At 54.5% G+C, this 22,795-nt stretch overlaps 1 protein-coding gene across 1 annotated transcript; it reads left to right on the top strand.

Annotated features, from left to right (window-relative positions):
* The first annotated feature begins 436 nt into the window (after positions 1-436).
* Positions 437-12,344, top strand: MTCH1 (mitochondrial carrier 1). The gene is made up of 12 exons (XM_053998082.1): positions 437-598; positions 1,676-1,760; positions 3,099-3,205; positions 3,590-3,667; positions 3,973-4,030; positions 4,760-4,811; positions 5,613-5,672; positions 8,783-8,876; positions 9,162-9,209; positions 9,402-9,469; positions 10,159-10,234; positions 10,667-12,344. The coding sequence occupies exons 1-12, from the start codon at positions 437-439 to the stop codon at positions 10,739-10,741; spliced, it is 963 nt and encodes a 320-aa protein (XP_053854057.1). The 3' UTR covers positions 10,742-12,344.
* The last annotated feature ends 10,451 nt before the right edge of the window (positions 12,345-22,795 follow it).

The following is a 22,795-nucleotide window of genomic DNA, read 5'->3' as shown; positions in this document are numbered from 1 at the left end:
TTCCTTTCCCCTTCCCTTCCCTTCCCTTCCCTTCCCTTCCCTTCCCTTCCCTTCCCTTCCCTTCCCTTCCCTTCCCTTCCCTTCCCTTCCCTTCCCTTCCCTTCCCTTCCCTTCCCCTCTCTCCTCTCCTCCCTCTTTAACTCGTATCCTCTTTTCTCTCTCCCCTTTCCCCAAACCCCTCTGCCGTGTGCCCACAAACCCGGTCAGGCACTAACACCCAACTCCACAAATCCCTAAGAACCCTCTCCGCTTTCCGCGGCCCCTCCGCCTCTCCCGCCCCTCTCCCGCCGCCGCCATCGCCGCCCCTCAGGCCGGGCCCTCCCCCCCGCCCCGCGATGGTTCCTCCCGCCCCGCGATGGTTCCTCCCGCCGCGGTTCCTCCCCCGCCCCGCGCCGCGGTGGTGGCGGCCGGCGCGCGGCGCGGTGACGCGCGAGCCATGGCGGCCATGGCGGCGCTGCCCCCGGGGCCGCTGTCGCCGCCTGGCGGGGGCGCGGCGGACGCGGCGGGGCCTGAGGGCGCCGAGGGCCTGTTCGTGCTGCTGGGCGCGGGGCTCGCCGCCGCCAGCCACCCCCTGCTCTACGTCAAGCTGCTCGTGCAGGTCCGCTCGCGGGGGAGCGGGGAGGCGGACGGTGGGGTGGGAGTCCCGTGTGTAAAGGGGGTGGCGGCTCCAGGATAACGGGAGGATTTCCCGTTAATGCTCCCACGGAGGCCTCCGTGCGCTGGGGGTCGCTCTGTGTGCAGCTCTCCCCCGTATAACGGGCCCCCCTGTGCCATGGGGGCACCTGTGGAAGGGGGGGGTCTCAGTGTATGTAGCGGGGTGGGGTCCCAGTGTGTGCTGAGGGATCGGGACCCCGGTATAACGGGAGGAGGTGGATTCCTGCAGTGTCCCTGTGGAAACCCCCGTGTGCTAGGGTTATATGTACGGTATGTACAGCCCCCCTCGTTACAGTGGGACCCCCTGTGCAATGGGGGCATCTACAGAATGGGGGGCACCTACGGAGTGGGGGACCCCCGTATGTAGCGGGGTGGGGTCCCAGTGGGTGCTGGGGGATCGGGACCCCAGTGGAACGGGTGCGGGTGGATTCCTGGTTCGTGCCCCTGTGGAGGCCTCCGTGCCCCGGGGGTCACGGTACATACAGCCCCCCATTAGAACGGGACCCCCTGAGCACTTCCAGAAGGACGGACATCTGGGTAATGGGGTGCCCCATGTGTGAGGGAATGGGGTCCCCTATGCACTGCTGGACCCTATACAAAAATGAGGTCCTGTGTAATAGGAGGATGCCTTCCACAACATGGGCACCCTATTTAGGGAATAGGGGACACCATATAATGGAGGGGTGAGGCCCCCCCATACAGTGGGGGCTCCTTTGTAGTGGGGTGTTGGGACCCCTCCTGTGACAGGGAATGGGGACACCCAGTAATCTGGGAAGCCCTATAAAATTAGCCCTCTACCATGGAGCCTTCCATATAAGAAGGGATAGGAAACCCCAAGACCCTCTCAGTAACAGAGACCCCCTAAAATGGGAAAGTGGAGGACCCTCTGTAAGCTAGGGACCCTATAAAATGGGGAAAGGAGTGCCTGAGAGCGACAGGGGGGTGCTGGGATCCATCCTGTTCATCCCAGGGACTTTGGGAACGCCAGAACAGAGACCTGCTGACGAGGTTTCTCTCTCAGGTTGGGCATGAGCCACTACCTCCAACCATTGGAAGAAATGTATTGGGAAGGAAGGTCCTGTACCTGCCCGGCTTCTTCACCTACGGTGAGTGACTGGCCCTCCCTGCCAGCACAAGGTCCTGCCCTCATGGAATCAGGGCTGGGAGCTGCCAGGCAGGCTGAGCTGACCCCCAGCAGCACTCCCACATCCCCTTGGGATCGTCCCGAGGCTGCAGTGAGGCGTAAACCACCACAGCTCCTTGTAAGGCTGTCAGAGTCATGTACCTGTTGCTGGAGAATAGGGGTGTTGTTGCTGCATTGTGTCCCTGTGGCACATTGCTCTGGGTTTGCACTGTGGTGGAGGGGTTTGGGGGGGTTTAGGTGGTGTAGGCTTGTTGCAGGAGGTTTTTGTGTGTTTTGGAGGTTGCAAAATACTTTCCTTCTGCTCCAAAACAGCCCTGGAATAACCTGCCCCCTGCCCTGCTCATTTGTGTTGTAGATGGAGCCCTAAAGGGACAGAAATACCAAGAAAAGGGCAGGTAATATGTTTAGAAGGAAAAAAAAATCAGTATTTTCCTGTTTTTGTGGGTGCAGCAGCATGGGAGAGGTGGGTGAATACTTTGTGACCTGCTGTCACAGCAGGTTTGCTGTGGGGAAGGGGAATGCACTGTCCTGGCAGCTGACCTGGCCAATCCCAAAATCAGCCAGTGGTATCCATGGGGTGGAACCAGCACAGGAGCAGGATGAGAGTGCTGGAAGCCCATCCTGGGACACCCAGGGCTGGAAAAGCTCCAGTGCTGCCCTTTGGAAGATGCAATTTCCAAAGAGATGGGCAGCGTTGGGTGATGGGGAGGTGCAGAGCCCACCTGGCTTTGCGTGGACAGCACAGGACAGGGGCCAGCAGCAGTCAGTAGCCACCAGCACATAGTGGGTTCTATCCCACCTTATTATATGTGGGAGAAATGGGATCTCTGGGCTTTTTTTGCAACTGGAGACCTGAGGAAGTTTGCCTGGGTGAAGGTGGTGGGGCAGGAACTGAACATGGGTTTGTGAGATCCATGTGAACCCTGAGTCAGACCTTCCTGGGGTGGAGGGAGGAGGTGACAGCACAGAGCACATGGGATGATCCCCCCTGCCTGGTTCAGTCCAAACTGCCTTCAGGTGAGCAAAACCATCAAAAGACAAAATAGCCCAAATAGCCCAAAACCACCCAAAATATTGGAGCTGTCCTTCCAGATTAGGCAGGTGGCAGTAAGAATTCTTGTCCTCCAGTAAGAAGTTTCTTTAGGACTGTTAACAATAAATCACTTACTGTGGGGCCGTGGAGTGGCTGCCGTGCCGAGCTGAGCCTGGCGTGGTTTCAGCTGAACTCTGGGGCTGTTGGGGTGCTCTCCATGCATGGTCCCCTTGCCCACTGACAGCAGCCTGGTGTTGTCCCACCCAGCCAGACACATCGTGGAAGTGGATGGGAAAAGAGGCCTCTTCCGTGGCCTGACTCCTCGCCTCATCTCAAGCACTTTATCAACCATCACCAGGGGGAGTGTGAAGAAGGTAAAGGTCGGCTTCTCTCTCCATTAATCACCTGCAGGGTCAGTGCCACTGCAGCAAGGGCTGCACAGGAGGACTGATGCACCCAATCCTCTCCATCTCCTAAGGGAATAGTCCTCCAGTGCCCTCATCCCCAAAGCATTTTTAAATTTATAAACCATTTACATTTGATTTGGCATCCCCGTGCCTTGTATCCTCTGTCAGCAGTTTTGTGACTCCTCTATTCTTCTATTTTACTTTCCATCCTTTCTTCTCCTGTGTTCTTTCTTGCCTGTTTGCCTTGTCCTTGCATCTAGAGCATGGCTTTTCATGGTTTCCCCCTGTCCTCAGACATTGTGAGTCAGCATCTCCATCAGTTCTGACCATGTTGTTTCCCTCTCCACTCAGGCTTTTCCACTGGAAGACATGGAGCACGTGTCTAACAAGGATGATGTGAAAACTTCACTTAGGAAAGTGGTCAGAGAGGTGAGAAGTGGATATTGCCCATTAATGAGTGGTTGGGGACGTCCCTGGGGACGTGGGTGAGATTACTTGGAGAGAAACTGGGGTGAGAAGTTTGTGGTGAGAAGTTTGTGGATTTGTTTGTCTATCAGTTTAGTGGCCATTCTGTGTCCATCCATGAAATAAATCACAGGAGTAGAGGTTTACCACAAGAACAGATCTCAAAAGAGGGACCCAAATTGTGTTTCCCCACACTAAGGGAAAGGGTCTGGGCTGTGCAGGAGGAGCAGCACAGCTTTTCTCACAGGTGTTTTCTCCTCCCTTCCCAGACATCCCACGAGATGATGATGCAGTGTGTGTCCCGGCTTGTCTCACACCCGCTGCATGGTGAGTCCTGTCCTCTGGCTGCAGCCCCCTCCAGACTGGGCATCACCCCAAACCCTGCTTACTCAGGAGGATGATTCTTATGATACTTCTCTATCATATGAGGCTGATGCTGGGCTTTGCCTTCAGGCACTAACACAGCTGAGCAACGAGTTTCTCTCCCCACTCATCCAGGACCTTGTCCTAGAGATCCCATTGGAGTTAGGGCCAGTAGCAGCCTTCCAGAGCCTAAAGGGGCTCCAGGAGAGCTGGAGAGGGACTTTGGATGAGGGCATGGAGAGACAGGACACAGGGAATTGCTTCCCACTGTCAGAGAGCTGGGTTAGAAATCCTTCTCTGTGAGGTGGGCAGGCCCTGGCACAGGGTGCCCAGAGCAGCTGTGGCTGCCCCTGGATCCCTGGAAGTGTCCAAGGCCAGGCTGGACAGGGCTTGGAGCAACCTGGGAGAGTGGAAGGTGTTCCTGCCCCTGCCAAGGGGTTTGGAAAAAGATGATCTATCAGGTCCCTTCCAACCCAAACTTCTCTGTGATCCTCTAAAATCCTTCCCGCCACTTACAGGCTCAGGAAAGGCCCCAGCTTCTAATGAGTCTTGCAGTGCTGATGACCACTGAGAGGAGCTGGAGATGTTGTGAGTTGAGGGAGAGCAGAAGGGTCATGTTTCATTTTCCTTCACATCCATTACAACCCAAACTGGATTTGTTTGTCTATCAGCCCTGTGTTTGTTTCCTCCCAGTGATCTCCATGCGCTGCATGGTCCAGTTCGTAGGCCGGGAAGTCAAATACAGGTGAGTGGCTGCAGCTGGGAAGGGTCTGGGCTCAGGGGTGCCAGGTGCTCCCATGCCATGGGGAATAGGGTTATCCAAGAGGCTTGAGAGACTGAAAGTGAATCTGAGCTGTGCTTAGAGACTGGGGCTTGAAGGGATGTGGGAAGGCTGGGCTCTGTCCCTGACATGCCTCTGTTCCACCTTGTGCCTGTGGGGGTTTGGGGCTCTATCACCCCTTGCTGATCACACAGCGAGTCTCCTGCCTTTTTCCTTTGGCTATTAATGGAAAGGGAAGGCAGCAGGGAGGCAGAGTGGATAACACAAAGCTTTGCTGCAGCCCTGCTTAGTCTGTAAAATTTTTCCAAGCCTTTTGCAGTACCAGCTGCCTCTCTGCAGTGCAAAACTGCCTGTGGAGTGGCGTGGAGGCACGCTAGACAGGATTGCAGCCAGCCCACGACAGCCAGCTCGAGCTCCCAAAGGCAGGACAGGGTTCTTGGGCTTAGAATCAGCCAAATCAAACCATATCACACAACATCTGTAGCCACTCAAAAACCTCAGAGCTCTTGTACCTTCAGCACTGAGCAGTTGTGTGCAGGTTGGGTGTTCTCCTGGGTGTCACTGCAGACTGGCAGAGTACAGACACGACCTTCCTTGCCTCAAACCTGCCTGGTCTGAGGAGAATAAGCAGAACAAGCTGCCTTCTGCTGGAACAATGGCTGGGGAGGCACTGCCATGGCTGGGGGCTGCAGGATGCGTGTGAAGCTGCACAGGGCAGAGGTGGAACAATTCTGCACTACCACAGCTCTTTTCCTTTCTTGGCAGCGGAGTGTTCAGTGCCATTGGCAGGATATTTAAGGAAGAAGGGATCCTGGGATTCTTTGTGTACGTGAGTTGCTGTTTAAATACTTTCTCTCGTAGCCTCAAGGCACTGATGGCTCTCCCGGCAGCTCTGCCAACCCCAGCTGGAGTCACACTGAGCTGAAGCCTTGTCTGACCAAGGGAATCCCACATCACTCCCACGATTAAATCTGTGCCTTTAACAGCACTCCAGTTTGACCATTAAGTTTGCCCCAGATCTTATCTTCAATCAAACCTTCAGAGCCCAGAGGAAGCTGTATTTTTTCTTATCTTTCTTTTTCCCTTGATGCTTCTTTGTGTTTCAGTGAAGGGCCTTTTAAAGCATTTGTTTGTGCAACAGGCACCAAGATCAAGTGTAACAATAAGTTCCCTTGTTGAAATGAAAGCCAGGGCCTGGATAAGCATCATATTCCTCTGCAGAGCACCGTGGGTGCTTGTAATGAGCAGGTTTACCTGTGTGCTTGGAGTGTGGTGGTGCCTGGACCAGGAGGATCTGAAAGGTGTCTCCAGCTGCTTACAGAGCGTGGGAAATTGGTGCATCACTGAAATGGAAGTTTAGTGGACACCTTTTTGCTTGAACCCTTAATTAATGCTTCCTGCCTTTTTTTTTTTTTCACATCTATATAAAAGCAGAACCACCTGCTGTCTCTGCTCATGGTGGGGAGATAACTCACTTTATTATGTCAATAATAGTAAAGGGAGCTCTGGAATTTCAGTAGGGGTTTTCAGGATGCCTTTGGCTCTGCAGTCATAAAACATGGACCTCCAGATGAAACCTGAATACATCAGGAAGAGGGAAGCAATCACAGGGGGTCTCACCCTGTCCTTCCCAAAGGGGAAATGGCCAAGGATCTGCAGAGACCCCATCCCTTGAGTGTCACTGCTTCTTCCTTTGGCAGCCCACAGCTTCTCAGCTGAACTGTGCAGCTCCAAATCTGCTCCACTAAATATAGGATCCTCTGGGATGGTCCCTGTGAGTGGGGCATGGCTGGAGAAGGCTGCTCAGAGCCCTCCACCTCCCAGGGAAGTGATTCTGAAAGAAGCTGCCACATTCCCTTCCATCCACATCAAATAATCACTGCTGGTAGCCTAATGAAACTTAATGGTTCTCAGGAAAGGCTTTAACACAACCCAAATTGTCTCAGGAGGGCTCTGAAGTTCTACATACTCTATAACCCTGTTAGGAAATCCCACTGCTGTGAGGGGTGCACAAACTGCATCTGAAGGACCAAACTGCTGGTTTTCTCCTCTCAGCCCTGGTGCAATCCCAGCACATCCACTGCCTAAAATCATGGCAGTGCACTTGTTTCTCATGGCCTTACAACCATCCCCAGCAATAACAGTGGCACACACTCTCTGGGTGTGTGCCTGGCTAGAGATAAAGACTTTTCAAGGATGCATTTATCTCCCTTTCCCTCACATCTGCATCAGGCTCCTGCCAGCCCAGGAAGGTGTTCCCTGAGCTCCAAAGCTGCTGGGCTTGGTCAGCTCAGGAATGGCTTGTCCCAGGTCCCTTGCACTGGGGTTTCTGCTGTTGGGTCACATTACTGTACATCATTGAGGCTTCCTCCTCTGCCTGCTGCTATTCCAGCTTTTCCTCATCTTCCAAAAATATCCCCAGTTCAGATCTTGGACATCTCAGCAGGTGTGAGAATTGCAGCACTCACTTTTTTATGTCAATAGTAGTAAAGCTGTGTAAAGGCAGCACTGGAATTCCAGGAGGGGTTTTCAGGCCTGATGCCTTTGGCTTGTTGGCTTTTTTTAGTTCCTTTCTGCAGCTCTCAGACTCCTGGTTTCCAGTCATCCAGCTCAGGGTCAGCAGCTGTCATTACTTTGGAGGGGAGAAAGGGATGGGATCCGTATTGGAAGTGGAATAAACAGTCTGATTCCCTATCAACAGTTGGGTGAGGTTTTCCTTATGGGGCTGCCCTGGCTCAGCCCTTTGCTTCTGGACTTTATTATGTTCTGTTGTATCTGCAGCAGCTCAGGAGCTTCAGACTTAACTTTGAGTTAGAAAAAGGATGGTTTTTACAAAGGCTGAAAGCCAAACACAAAACAGAACATCTCTTTGGGGCCAGAGAGCTTTGATTTCTTTGTCCTGTCTGTTGCTCTCATGTATCACATCTTTGAAGCCAGTGAATCTTCTGATGAAGGTTTCTGCTGTGCCTGGCCCCTGAGACCTCAGCTGCATTCCCAGGGCTGCTGGGGCTTAACAATGCACAGGTTATTCCCAAAACCAGTCCCAGTTGCTGCTCTGCTGCTGCAGCAACCACAGCAGGAAACAAACTGGTCCCTTGCTGTGAGGAGGCAGCATCGTGTTTGGGAAGAAACAAAAGGCTCAGATTAATGTGCCTGGAGGTGGCTCTTTCCAGCTCAGCAAACTGTGTCTCTTGACAGGCTCCTTTTCAGAACTGACCACGTCTGCTGGTGAAACACTGGTTTGACACACACCTAGATCCTTTTACAGTGGAACAACCCCTGCAAGAGCAGGAAACCCTGCACTGCTGCAGCAGATGCTGCAGAAGGACCAACAAACTGGAGAAGCCCTCTGGAATATTTTGTTAAAGTTTTAGTGCTATTTTCTGCAAAAGCTGGCAGTGCTGTGCTGCTGGGAGCTCTAGTGTGTCAGTGGGAGGCATTAAGCAAAGAACTGTGCTCCTGGGGGCAGCAGGGACTGGGAAAAATCAGTGTTTCCCCAGTTATTCCCACTTCTCAGTGGAGCAGGTTGTGCAGGAGCAGCCCCTTTCATTTTGATTTCTAAAAGAAGGGAGATTCCATAAAGAGATGAACTTCTCATTCTGCATCCAAAAGAGCACCTTCAGAAATGGAAACCACTTAATCTGTGTCTCGCTTGGGTTTCTCAGCAGGAGTTGGGCCAAGAACAAGGGGAATTGAGTCATGCCCAAAAAAAGAGATCCCCAAAAAATCTCAGCCAGAGCAGCACGTGTAGTACCAAGTTTGAAGGCTGAGAGAGCTCTTCCCTGAAATCTTCCTTTTCAGTTCCTCCCAAAGTAAAAATTTCATTTTGGGGAAGTGGAGTTCCTCTGAGCTTGTGGAGGGAAGAAGGGCTGGGCATCTCAGGCGGTGGCACTGGGACCCTCCTGCACCTCACACCCCTTTTTTTGCCCTTGCAGTGGGTTAGTCCCTCACATCCTGGGGGATGTCATCTTCCTCTGGTGCTGCAACCTCCTGGCTCACTTCATCAATACCTACGCTGTGGATGACAACGTGAGTGGAAGTGCCTGAGGGAGGGTTTGGGGTCTGGACCAAGCACCTGCAGTGGGAAGGAGTTACTGGGGAGCAGGGGCTGATTTAATACAGACCCCGGGCTTTGGGGACATCCCTGTGAGAGTGCTGGAGGAGCTGTGTCTGCTCAGGGCTGTGCTTCACCTGCACTTCGGGGGATCACAGTTCCCCAGATGCCTTCCCAGACTCTCAGCTGGAATGCAGCTGCTCTCCCTTGCTTTCTGCCTCGTCCCCTTGCCCCACAACGCCTTTGGTTTCTCTCTGCAGTTCAGCCAGGCATCGGTGATCCGGAGCTACACCAAGTTCGTGATGGGGGTATGTAGGCAGCTGCGTGTCCTTCCCCCTTCTCCTGCCACCTCTGGGCTGAGGGCTCATGCTCTGGGGACTAAGGCTGGTCTGTACTTGACATTCCTTATCCAAGGTTAACTCTGCTAACATGCAAAAGCTGGAAATAGCGTTTTTGACATGGGGAGCATTAGAGAGGCTGCTGGTTTTCTGTGCTTTCAGATCGCTGTGAGCATGCTGACCTACCCGTTCCTTCTCGTGGGAGATCTCATGGCAGTGAACAACTGTGGGTATGTCCTTCACACTGAGATCTAAAGCTTTCCCTTCCTTTCTTGCAGCCCCTTGTTGTCTGAATGGGCTGCTAACGACCGTAAAGCTTTCCTACAGCCCCGTAAACTCTGTGGCACCTCGAAGAGCTGGCTCGTTTCCTGTCCCAGGTTGCTTATAATTTTAGATCAGAGGGCACAGACACGAGCAGCAGAAAAGCTCAGGTGGTGAGAAATCGGGAGAGTTGTGGTGGTGTGGTCTTATCTGAGCTGAGCTGGAGGTACAGGGATCAAAGGGACAGTGCTGGCTCCAGGGAGCAGCACGAGGGAAGCAGAGCTCTTACTGCAGCGATGGGAGCAGACAGGAGCAGGACCAGGCTTGCCTTCCCAATCCCACTGCTGCAAATCTTCTGCATTTTTGCTCATGGGAACGGGATCCAAGTCTGGTGCCGTGTTTTCTCAGTATCTGCTGACTTTTGAAGGTGTAGATACGGTCCTGGACTCTCAAAGTCTCCAGGTAACGCTCCTTGTTTGTGCACTCCAGGGGTAATTAAATTACAGATCTGCTGCATTGTAAATAACAAGCTGTCACTTGGCCACCAGCCCGGTGCAGACACTGTCCCCGTGTCCTCATTCACACTTCCTGCTGCTCTTTTGTTACCTGTGAGGGTAAGGTGACACATCCACCTCAGCTGTTCCCTGTTGCCGTGCAGGTTGCGTGCAGGCCTCCCTCCCTACGCTCCTGCCTTTGCATCCTGGATCCACTGCTGGAGGTACCTCAGTGCTCAGGTGAGGGAGCGGGGCACACACGGGGCTTTGGGCTCCCTCTGCTCCTTTCTCAAATCTCCAGCATTCCCCAAAAGTGCCTGTGCTGCATCCTTGCTGTGCTCTGTAGCCTGCTTCTATCCCTCCAGTTCTGGCACTGGTACCAGCGTGGCAGTGCTGCTCTGCCCACTGCACACCCCGAGCTTGCAGCCTGCAAGCTTTTATCCCATGCATTGCACACAGCAGAGTCTGCAGCTCCCCTCTGCATCTGTCACCCCTGGGGGAAATGCTCAACTCCAGCAGCCACAGGGCTGGAGCCTCACTTTGTCCTGCAGAGCAGCCCAGGGTGCCCAGGCCTTGCAGCCCTGCCATGGCCATGGAGTTGGGCCCTGCTAAATCAGCTGCAGTTCCCTGGCCAGGTCTCAGGCTGCCCTGACCCCGGGCTCTCCTCCTCAGGGGCAGCTGTTCCGTGGCTCCAGCCTGCTGTTCCGCAGGGCGCCCATCCCAGCCGCCTCCTTCCCCATCGACTGACGCCTCGGCAGGGACAGCTCATCAACGTGGACTCCTCAAGAAACCCCAAGCTTGTTTCGATATCTGTATATTTCTATTTTCTGATCCAAAGTCCATGGTGCCAGAACTGACACCTCCTCTCCAGCAAGGCCAGGAACAGACTTCCGGACATCTGGCTCAGGCTCCAGCTGGACCAAAGCTCCATCCTCATGGCTGTCTCAACTGGGATGTATAGCAGAGAGAGCAGAAAGCTGTTGTCTCTTTGGTCCAGGCTGTAGCTCTGGAGTTGCTGGGGAAGTCCAGGAATCCAGAAAATGCCCAGGTACTAAAGCAGCCAGCCATGAGCTGCAGGGACAAAAGACTGCTTTGTTCTGCCTGAGCTGAAAAGCAGCAGGAGATCCAAGGTCACCTCCCTGGGAAGGTTATGCCAGGTGACAGCCTCCTGCCTCATCCTTTCTGGAGAGAGCACCTTTGCCTGGCAGGTAGCTCATCCTGGGCAAGATCAACCTGGCATCCATATTTAAGATTTGAGGGTACCTGAACACCCAGAAGCATCCCACCTCCCATGGGCAGGAAAAGGAAATTATAGGATCAAAACAGGGAAGGGAAACTCAGTCCTACTGCAAAGAACAGAAGAGTCCCAAAGAGACGGGTCCAGCCCAGCTCAGGGCAGCAATGGGATGTGGACATGGAGGGAGCCCTTGGGAAGGGACGTGTGCTGCCAGTGGTGCTGCTTTGGGCAGGATTTCAGTCATGGAATGGGCTATGTTTAGGATACACCCAGCAGAGCTGTGGGCTGGGCAGGCAGCCTGCACACACTCTGGGGGAGGCAGGTGCTGGGTTGGACTGGCCTGGCTGCACCAAGGGGCATCTCCCAGCCAGCAGCACCACGAGCCCTGCTGGGCTCCTGCTCCTGTCGCTGATGGAAGCGGAGCTGCTGGGATCTGAGAGCTGCTGGGATCTGAGAGCTGCACACAAAGGCCTTTCCTGCAGCAGGGGCAGCCTGCAGCCTGCCCAGGGCTGTCTGCAATGAAGGGATACACCTTGAGCTGGCCAAAGGCTGGTGAGGCATCAGGGTCGAAGGCTTCTGGTGCTCAGTGGAGCATGGCTGGCTCTGTGTGTAGCAGAGCTCACCAGTGGCACCAGGGCAGGATTGATGCTCAGCTCCCCACATAAGAATTTCTTTGCACCAGTCTGTGCTGTGATGGCAGCCAGGCAGATTTCCCCCGTTTCAGTTCCCCACGAAGCAGTCTTTTGCACAGAGGTGATGCTGCACTCCCTGGGAAGAGGTTTAGCATTCCTTGAGGAGGTTCCCATGTGCTGCAACAGCAGCAGCTGGGGTCACATCTCATCTTGGTCCTCTGGGGACCTGCCATCACAGGGGGCTTTTTCTCCAGTAGCCAGGGTCGATGCACACCCCCAGGCAGGGCTTGCAGGACAGTGGTGGTGTGTGCTGGGACTGGCAGCCCCCACCCAGCTCCCTTCAGTGTCGTGAAGTTGGTCCTGTCTGTCCTCCCTCGCTCCCAGTTTGTGTTACAGTTAAATAATGCATGGACCTGTTCCCTAACAGCAGAGATGATTTCAAAGAGGATTTAATTATGCTCCAAAATACAGTTGTAAAACAGCTATTGGGTAGTTTGGTTTTTTGGGGTTTTTTGTGATTTTTTTTCTGTGATTTTTTTCCCCTGCATAATGTGCTCCCTCAGGGAAGGTTTCAGTTTAAGACAGGCACTTCCTTTGGTCTTTTCTCCAAATCAGGTGCTAAAACAGGTGTTTAAAACTCAGATTCCCCCTGTTTTTCCTCACTTCCATGGAAGGTGGGCATATTTAGGCTGAGCAAACTGCAGTGGGTGCACCTGGAGTGGGGGTGGAGGCAGCAGAGGGCTTGGGTGCTTGAAATAACATATGTGGAATTAGGTTTTTGGAGTTAAAATTGACCCTGACATCTTCTGGAAGGGGTGATGGAGACCCTTTGGTTCTCTCAGACTGGTGAGGTGGGCTCAGCCATTCCATCTTCCCCCTTACAGCTCCATCCTTCTCCACTGGCCTTTAATCACCTTGTTTTATGACCTGCTCCATCACAGGGCATTGCACCTGCCAGGTCACACAGCACCTGCTCAGGAACGAGTACCTTTGCCCTCCAAATTAAAGCCACCTTCTGCTGCTCACATGCCTGTCAAACTTCTGCAGCCTCTGCACAGCCTGCCTGCAGGGAAAAGTGCTATTTCCTGTCCTTTGAGGAATTTACCTGAAGAATTTACCTAAGGAATTTACCTAAGGGATTTACCTAAAGCTGCAGCAGTGTATGCATCCCGCCAGTAATTTCTGCCCAGTTCATCAGGCCCACAAACTTGGCTGAAAACCCAACAGTTGACTCCCATTTTTGCTCAATTTAAATGAAAACCAGGTTTCAAAGCTTTCAGTGCACTACCTTCCTTACTTTGAGGCAAGGGGCTGCCATTTTTAGGATGATTGTATATTTTCTACCTCCTGATTCTTCTTGTCCCATTCTTCATTTAAGGGGTCCCACCAAAAGGACAAATCTCTGCACCAGGAGCAGGCAAGGAGACAACCCAAACCCTGCTTGGGCATCCCTCTCCCTTAAATTGCTACCCATTAGTCAGTGCCTGGCCCTGCAGCTGGTGCTCAGATATCCCAGCTTAAGGGGATAGGGCCCCAATCCCACAGGAGAGGGGATCCAGGGTGGAACATGTGGTCGGGAGAACAAATGAAGGGGTGGAGGAGGAGGTTTGGGTCTGGCGCCCAGGATGGAGCCGGGGTTTTCTCCCACTGGCGCTCCCCTGTCTGCCCAGGAAACAAACTCTGGTTTAAATATTGACTCTCCTGCACAAAGCCAGGCTGGGTGGGGATCGCTGCTGTTCCGTGCCCAAGCCGTTTATCAGCCTCCAGTGGAGAACTGAGATTGTCGGGACTTTGGCCTCATCTGCTCCCAGCTGCCCGGGGGAGAAGGGAGGCAGCGACAGCAGCCAGGAGAGGGAATCTCAGGTCAAGGCTGGTCTGTCTCTCCGCTGGGCATGGATGCTCGAGTCTGGCAGGATCTGGAAAGCAGCAAGATGAGCCTTTGTGCCCGGGAAGTGCAGCTGAGCTCAGAGCCAATGTTCCATCCTCTCCTTTCCCCTGCAGAGCTGTCCTGCTGAAGACCCTTCAGTTCAGTCCAAACCCCTTCCTGGCCATGCCACTCTCCTGCCATGGAGCCGGGAGGGAAGCATCCCAGAGAGCTCTCTCGATGCCTGGATGGTGCCTGGTGTCTCCCTGGTGTCTGGTCAGTGGGAAGGCCAGGGGCTGCCAGTCCTCCCCCGCAGCCACGGAGGGCCCCATCTTGCAGCCACGCATGAGGAAGTGCCCTGTGGCACAGCTGCCCTCGATAAGGCTGTTTGCTCTGTTCTCCTGCAGCGCTGAGCTCCACGTAGGCAAATAATTCCTTAAAAAAAAAAAAAAAGTAAAAAATAATAACCCTCACAGAGGAGATTCTGCTGCCGGGGTGGTGGGGCCAGCTGGTGCCAGGAAATGCTCAGGGTGGGGACTTGGACTGGACCCAGGCAGCAGCAGCGGGTGGCCCTGGACCTGTCCCTGTCTTCACACAGCCCCATCCCCTGGGATAGCCTTCACTCGAAATGGGGGATTACAGAGGAGCCAGGTCCTCATGGATTTCCCCCTGGATAAGGGAAATCCCATCTGGAAACAAGAAGAGGCCACAAAGAGCACAGGAGCAAAGCTCAGCACAGCGGCCTGACCTGCCACGCCGACAGTGACAGCTCCGTCCATCACTCACGGCTGGTAAGAGGATGGGAAGGATGTGGGGAAGCTGCTTTCCATGCTCCTGCTTGCATGCTGCAGGCTTTTTTTTTAGGGTAAACTCCCTCAAATCTCCCTAAACTAAGCTGCTGTGTTCCTTCCTGGGCAGTGCTCTCAGGGGGAGCCGGTGGTATTTCATCCCACCCTGAGGGGATCTGGGTCTTTTGGGGAAGAGGTGGCAGCACAAGGTCAGCACAAGGTCAGACTCCTTTCCCTGCAGCCACCGTGACCCCTGCACACCTGCCTCCACACTCACACCGTGCTGGACCCCCACATCCCAGGGGAGAAACAGGAGGGGCAAAGTCTCCCCAGCTGAAAACTCAGCCCCTCTCCCCCTGCTGTGACCCCAGGCCGGGCTGGCGTGGCAAAGGTCGGCATCGCCGCGGCTGCGGCCCCGGCTCGAGGCGCTGACCCTCGCTGCAGACATGTGAATGCTCCCATCCCTCGGAATGGAGTTTCTTCCTGAAAAGCCGCCTGCGCTCTGCAGCCGGGCGGCTCTTGTCAGCCTGCCAGAGGAGGCCGGAGCAGCGTCACATGCAGCAAAGTTTTACAAGGCGAGCGAGCGTCTGGGGAGAGGGACGGGAGAGGGACCGACCGCCGCACGCACACACTCGGACGCGCACGCGGAGAAACCTCCTCCAGGCTCCCTCCAGCTCTCATCCCAACGCTGATTTTTTTTTCTTTCCTCCTTTTTTTCTTTTGTTTTTGGAAGAACAAAGACTTTGGGGTGGGTTGGCGCTGTTGTTTTTCCGGGGTTGCTGTTGGTTGATGGGGGGAGGCTGGAGGTGGAGGGGGGAGTCGGTGGCTTGAATGCGAGAAAGTCCCAAATTTCCCTGGCTGAGTTGCCAAGATTGTCTATGCGAAACTTAGGGGAGGAAAGACGGGGGGGTGGGAAATAATTAAAAAATAAAATATGATGACGTCACTCGGAGCAGGGGTGCCTTCCCTGCTGCCTGTCAGATGCGCCTGAAAAGAACAGGGCAATAAAACAACAGCCGCCTCTGTCTCCCTCGTTAAACACGGCACTAATTGGATGTTAATTTTTCCTTGCTCTTCTCGCTGCTCGATTGTGAGGGCTCTGCCTGGCTCTCCCTCTCCCGCTTCCTTTCTTTCCTGTTGCAATGCTCTTGGCAGCTCTGAGGGACTCCGGACTGTGCGCTCCCCTCCCGCTCGTGGACTGGAATAATTCAGGAGCTGGGAGAATTAAAAAAGACGAGGCGCGGGGGCGAACGGTTCAGAAACGGGGCGGGCGTGATGGATTTCGAGAGCTACGCTAATCTCCCCGTTTCCCGTGCATTGTCCTGCCGACTTGGAGCTATTCTTTTCCCATTTGATTTCTCTTCCCCTCCTTTCCCTTCGCGTTGGGTTTGGACTGCAGGGCAAAAATATATGTTTCAAAAAAAAAAAAAAAAAGGCATTAAAAAAAAGGGGAAAAGGCAGGAAGAAATAGAAAAAAGACTAAAAAAATAGGGAAAAAGAGAAGAAAAAAGCCAAAAAAAAAAAAAAAAAGAGGAAAAGAAAAAAAGCCTGGTTCAATGACGACAAACCCCCAAACCTCCTCCCAGCTCCCCCCGTCTCGCCGCGCTGCCTAACCCCTGCGTGGAAACAGGCGTTTTAGGGAGCCGGAGCAGGAAGTTGTTGTTCTCTGTCTTGCCCAGGTCATCCTTCCAGGGTATGTGTGCAAGGGCAGTGGGCACGAGGGCTCGGTGGGCGCCCAGCAGCCATCGGCCGCCCCTCACACTACCCCTGGCCAACGAGGCGGGTGAGCAGCGAAGGGGGAACGGGGGCCGGGTGGTGTTTTGGGGGACGCAAGAGGGGCCCAAGGGACAGGATGGGTGGGGGAGCGGAGGGGAGGGAGCAGGAGGCGGAGGTGGGGGGAGAGAGCGAGAGCCGGGGAGTAAAGTCCTACCTGGGATCGGTGCCAACTTCCTGCAAAGGGTTACAGACCCGCGGCTTTGAGAGCCCACCAGAGGCGAGTGCGCTCTTGTCACGGTTCCAAGGCGAGATGAAGGCAGCGGGAACAGGTACAGCAGATGCCGAGTGGCCTCGTTTGCCCGCCGAGCAGGGCTTCGGCTCGATTTAAGCCTCGCCGACGAGGAGCCTTCGGTGCTCCCGCCGGTGGGGGCCTCGCCATCCCTGCACGAGGCCACTGGGGCTGTCGGGTGCCAAGGGTGGGGTGGGTGGCTCGGTGGCAGGGGGGGTGTGTGTGCATGGCATGGGGGGGCCTCTGCCGCTCGCTCGCCTTCTTGCCGTTTGGATTAACATGCGGAAGATGCGCCTGTCACTTTGCTTACTGTCAGCGCCGGCTCGGGGATGGGTGACGGCTTTGTTCGGCGCAGCCGGGGGAGCCGTGCCAACTCGGACTTGGCAGGCGAAGCCGGGTGGGCAGGGAGAGGGGGACGAGGGAGCGGGAACGGCTGCTGGGGCGGCTGTGGAGGGACGTGGCCGCAGGCCCGCGTCTGAGCACGGCGGCTTTCTGTTGGCGTGCGTCTCCCTCTCCCTCCCTCTCTCCCGCGCTCGCCTGCGCCCAGGCTGGTGCAGACAAAATGAAAACGTGTTTTGTTTTGGTTTTTTGGCATCTCCCCAGCAGCGCTACCAACCCCAGCTGCCCCCCCTCCACTCCCTTCCCCAACCCGCTGCGACTCCCTTTTACAATCGGCATGACCCAGGTGCTTGGGCAGCAACAAAATAAGGCCAAAAATACCCCCTGGCACCCAAACCACCCCAATCTGCCACCCTAGGCAGCAACTGCTCCCAACTGTTCTCCATGGCGGGTGGGTTGTTGTTTCTATGTGTATATATATATATATTTTATCCTCTTTTTTTTCTGCCCCCATCGAGTCCCTCTTGCGTTGGGTGTATGTGTTCCTATTCAAGGACCCGCCACCTCCTGTCGTGCTAAAACCAGGAAGGAGGGAGCCAAGGGCTCATTTCTGCCTGGACGCCGGGGCGGCGTGCGAGGGAGACAACGATGGAGGACAAGAGGAGGGAGGAGAGGGATGGGAAGGCGGGAAAAGGAGCATGGGGAGGGCGGAAAAAAATAATCCACCTCCCCAGGCCTTTTGTTTAATCTGCGTTGATGCAAAGAGGGGTCTTGGGGTTTTTTTTCCTCCCCTTGTCCTTTTTTTTTACCATGTGCTTGAGCCTCATGGGGCATTTTCGAGCCTCATGGGGCAACTTTCCGGAGCGGGCGGTGTCGGAGGTTGATTTTTTGGGAGGCAGCAGGCTTGTCCCGCAGGCGCGCGGCTCCCAGTACAGGAATTCCTGCCAGCTTGCCTTTGTGCCAGCCTCCGTTGGCCTTGGGTGTCTCGTTCGGATGGAGCCTGGCATCCAGGCACCGCCCATTTCTTGGCATTGAGCTGCGAGGAGAAGGAAAGGGGAGAGAGCGAGCGAGAGAAGGGAAAAAAAAAAGCTGTCTCACTCAAACTGGCCTTTCTCGGAAAAGGATCCTTCCCCGATGATTGTCCGGATAAGCGGAGCTAAATCCAGCCACTACTCAACAACAAAACCACTCTCTTCCACGGTGCGTCTCTCTTGCTGCCTTGGTACGAAATCGAACCTCACTCTTAATTTTGGTTGGTTTTTTTTTTTTTTTTTTTTTTTTTTTTTGTCCGTGCGGTTGGGGTTTTTTTGCCTTTGATTTGAAATAATGTTTTGTTCCTCCAGTTGCTCCGTTGCTTTGTTGTTGCTGTAACCTGCCTTCTCCCCAAAATCCCTTCCCGCCGAGTCCTCTGGCCCTTGGTGCTAAAACACCCGACTTTAATCGGTCTCCTAGAGAGGGATGTATAGCAGATAGGCAGGTCCCTATGTGCAGCATCTGGAGCAGAACTGGAGGGTGATTTCTCTCCCTGCCCTCGCCCCACCACCCGGGACGTCCCCAGGAGCCGCCCGGAGCTGGGCGTTGTCGCCCGGGTGCCTCTTTAGTTCCCCACCGGGCACCACCGATGGGGGAGAATGTGTCGAATCATGTCGGATTTGCAATTCAACATGGCAGCCGGAGCAAACGTGGTGGGAGACGCTGGGCACGGGCGCTCCCGGCAGCGCCAGCGCAGGGTGGGGGCACGGCAAGAGCGGATGCACGGACAGGGAGGACGAGAGGACAGCGGGGAGGACACCAGGGTGAGGTCAGAGCAGGAGGATAATTTTATTTCATTTCATTTGAAGGGTGTGAGTTCCACCAGGAGCGGTCTGGGACTGGGAAGGAGGGAACTCGGGCCGCCTGGTTTTGTCAGCATTAACTCTTTAGAAGCTGGCTGGTTCCCCACGTTGGCACGGCATGCCCAGGCGGGCATGGGGCTGGGAGATGCCCAGCAGTGGGGCGGGACAGGGCACTCCGGAGGCGGCTTTTCCTGGAGCCACGGCAGCCTCAGGGCTGGGCCGGCTGCTGCTGGAGGAAGCCCTGCGAAGGCTCGGGATGTTCCCGGGCCGTGCGGCTCCTCCGGCCTCGTGCAGGTTCGCGCCTCGCACCGGGGCGAGGTTTGGCACGACTGAGGCTCCACAGGGTGGCCCGGCCCTACCCGAGCCCAGGGCTTGCCCCAGCATGGGGGAATATGCCCTCTTTCTGTCAAACTTAATTTAGGCCTGGCTGGGACACAACAAAAGCAGCTTGTTTGCAGGGCAGGGTCCTCCTTCCCGGCTGCCGCGCACTCCGCAGGCGCTCGGAGCCATGAAAGCCACCCCTCCTCCTTCACCGAATTTTTCCTCCTCTTCCCTGCTGCCCAGCCTCCTCGCTCCTCCTCCTTTCTCTGAAAAAAAAACCCTTTTTCAGTGAGCGACGCATGGCCCTACAGTAAAACCTTTGAACTGGCCACAAAGCACCCAAATGCTGCTGCCCTTCTCTGCCTCTGTGACCCAGCAGCCTGCACTGGCTGTATCAGCCCTGCTCTGGGGACATTCCCAGAACTGCCTTACCCACCTGGATGGTGACAGCCTCCCAGAGATGGTGTCCTGGGCATTTCACATCTTCCTGACCCCGCAGGGAGCTCTGTGGCCTTGTGCACCCTGGTTTGGTGGCTGGGACGCTGGGGTCCAGTCCTGGACTTTGCTTGTTGTGCTGTTCCCACAACACCCCACGGCTGGTTTGCCAGATGAAATTTCCACATTGTGGGAGCTGGGGGCAGTCAGGCATTTGTGGGGTCTGACCCCCAAAATGTGCCAGGATGGTATCTTCAGCAGAGTGTGTGGACACAGTGGGTTACATCCAGACCCTTAATTCCAGTGAAGAGGCAGCACAAGTGTTTAACTCATCATTCCAGCTTTTCCCTTGCAGATTATTTATACAAAGAGGGGCCAGGGTGAAACCAGACCTTTCCCAATTTGCTCCCAATCCCTATTGCTTTCCTGTGAAAATCTGGTGGAGAAAAAAATACTAAAAAAGCCAAAAGCCCACTGAAGCTCCTGCAAGCAGCCTGAGAGGAAAAAAAGTCTGAACTCAAGCAAGGCTCTTCTGACGTGTCCTAAGCAAAACATCTGGCACCCCTGGAAGAGCCATCCAGCCAAGGGACACAGCTGTTTTATTCCACAGCTCACAGCAAAACAGGGCTTGTGCTTCCAGAACATGGCTCAGCAGAAAGGGTGAATTCTTGAAAGGGGGAGTCAGATCTTTCTGCTGTTTATTGCCTCTGAATCCCCCGGTTGCTCTCAGGCTGCTCTGGTGTGAGCTCTGCTCCATCTCCTGGCAGGAGACCAGGAGCTTTGCTCTGAGGCTGGAGCCTCGTTCAGCTGCTGTAACCCCCAGCAGGCAGCAGAGCCACTCTGGATTTGCACAGACATTCCTCACAGCAGGATCAGGCCCCCAGGTGTTTTGAGGGTGGCTCTGGGTAATTTCCTTTCCTTAAAAGGACCAAGTTTGGCCAAGGCAGAGTTTGAATTGTGATTTCCCTTTTTCTTTTTCCTCTTTTTTTTTTTTTTTTTTTTTTGTAATCCCCTACAACTCACAGCAAAATTTATATTGGTGAGAACTGCCTGATTTACAGCTGCAGAAAACACTGAGCTCTGTGTCTCCACAGGCCAGACCTGAGGGAGAATGGTTCCCCCATGCTGGACCATCCATGTAAGCAGCTTCACCACTCCAGGAACCACTTCTTGTGGGGAAAGAAGGGGTAAAAGGCAATGAGAATAATTTGACTTCTGTGGGCTCCACCCTCAGCCTTTCCACTAATTGTTCCAAGGGACTTGGGGATACAAGTTTCATGAGATCCTTGTAAGACCCATCCAAGGGAGAGCTGACACTGGCAGGCTCCATGGGGAACACGGTGTCCAAGCACAGCCAGATTGGATTCACCCTCTGTACCACCCACAGCTGGGCCTCAGAAGAATCAATACCATTTCTTTTTCTCCCTGCAGTGTTTTTCTCTCTCTGCCACCTCTCTCAGCTCCTAATTTCTCTCTAGCTTTTTTTCCATGGTACTGGTTTTTTATGTTGGAGTTGCTCGTAGCTACTGTTTAACTTTGGTGATAATTGGCTGCTGTGAAAGGTGAGGTCTGGGAGGACACAGGAGGTGACCAGTTTGTTATTGTAGGGCTGCTCATGGGCACTGAGCTGTGCTGTCTGGCTCTGCAGCCGGAAAGCCCACGAGACACGCAGGGTTTGGCATGCTAAGGCTGCTCTCCAGATAGTCCTGGCCACAGGAAGTGTAAGAGAAGTAGCCCAGCAAAGGACACAACCAACACTGCTGTGTGAGGTGAGGTCTGTGCAGTCAGAGGTGATGGCACCCAAATATCACCCTGTTCTGGGAGGTCTCTGGGGGTGGTTTCACGTGAACCTCTCCTGCTCATTCCCACACCAGGGCTTTTCTCCTCTGTGGTTGCTGCCAGCATCACCGTCCTGCTGGGCTTGGGAGGCCCTGCCCAAGGGAGGTGGCCGTGCATCCCTGGCTCCTGCAGGACTGGGCAGGTTTCTCCTCATCTGCAAGACCACCACAAATATTGTGCTTCCTCCTCCTCCTCCCTCCTTTCTCCTCTTCCTCTTCCCCCCAACTTGAGGGCTTTGCAGGGCAGCCACAGCCACCTTTATCTCAATCTTAGGTCTGGTTTGGACTCATGGGATGATCCATGCTGATGTTTTATTGCCAGATGTGGAGACCTGAAGCAGCTTTGCAAGGCCTGGGAGCTTCTGGGAGCAACACCAAGAGTTCAGATTCTCCCATCCTTCGGTCTGGGTTTGCTCGGTGCTGGGCATCAGCTCTGATGAGGGAAAGGGAGGTTGTGGGGCAGCACGTGGCATCCTGGCACGTGAGCAGAGTCAATCTAGATGGGGAGCAGGCAGCAGGGTGGCAGCAGGCACAAGGTGGGACCAGGCACAAGCATGGGAGCAGCCTAATTTGCTTGCATCAATTTTGACAACAGAAACGTGAGTTCAGGTTGGTAGTGGAGGCACCCTGGGCATGCAAGGAGAGAAGATCCCAAAATCCCAACTCAGAGCAACAAGTTGGGTTATAGAGTTTTCTGAGCAGGAAACTCCTCACAGAGACTCCACCAAAAGTCAGGGCAGCTGCTGATGCCAGTGTGATTCACAACTTTAGTGTCTGCACATCTGCTCCCAGAGCTCCAGTTTGTGGGAGGAGGATTGGGCTAAGACCCTTGGAGCTGAGCAGCCCCACAGGGAGGATGCCTGGGACCATCCCTCCAGCTGCTGTGCTGGGAGCACATTGCTGCCTCTGGAGAGAACCGGAATGAATGCAGAGGGACATGGATAAAAGGAGGGCTTTGCTCCTTCCTCCAAGGTGGCACTGCAGAAAATCCAAGCAGGTGATGAAACCCAACCACTTGGCATGTTTCAGTGTCCCAGATGTAATACAGATGAGGTTTCCAACATCACCTCCCAATTCAGTCTGGCCAGTCATCCTACAGCATGGTGGGGAATTGCTTCTGTGGTTTTCAATCCACAAAACTTCCTTCTCTCCCTGTCCCCAACAGCCACGTGCTGTGAACACACACACCACCGTAAGAGTGGCTGCATCTCAGCAGAGGTGAGGAGACACACAGTGTCAAACCCAACAGTCTTTCTTGTTGACCTTGCTAATCTGAAATTTTCCTGGCTTTTCAGAGAGGCAGGAGCAAAAGAAGAGCCTGACAACCAACTCACAGAGCAGGGAGAGCTGAGCTGATGGAGCCTGGCTGTGCTGGAGCTGGCAGCCAGGATCTGCCCCTGACCCGGGGCTGGATCCAGCCGTGCCTGAGCTCAGTAGGAGTTCCCATCTGGATCTCAGCTTTGCAGTCCAGGCCCTCCCCTGCCCAGGGGATTAGCAGAGCTGCGGT

The sequence above is a fragment of the Vidua macroura genome, chromosome 24 (genome assembly GCF_024509145.1).
Source record: "Vidua macroura isolate BioBank_ID:100142 chromosome 24, ASM2450914v1, whole genome shotgun sequence".
In the NCBI taxonomy this organism is placed as follows: domain Eukaryota; kingdom Metazoa; phylum Chordata; class Aves; order Passeriformes; family Viduidae; genus Vidua; species Vidua macroura.
This window is presented reverse-complemented; position numbering and strand designations above follow the sequence as displayed.

Excerpts from the sequence above, each read along its gene's own strand:
- MTCH1 (XM_053998082.1), top strand. The coding sequence starts at position 437 with ATGGCGGCCATGGCGGCGCTGCCCCCGGGGCCGCTGTCGCCGCCTGGC. Across the intron at positions 3,206-3,589 it reads CCAGGGGGAGTGTGAAGAAG|GCTTTTCCACTGGAAGACAT; the intron begins GTAAAGGTCGGC and ends CTCTCCACTCAG. Across the intron at positions 10,235-10,666 it reads GGAGGTACCTCAGTGCTCAG|GGGCAGCTGTTCCGTGGCTC; the intron begins GTGAGGGAGCGG and ends TCTCCTCCTCAG.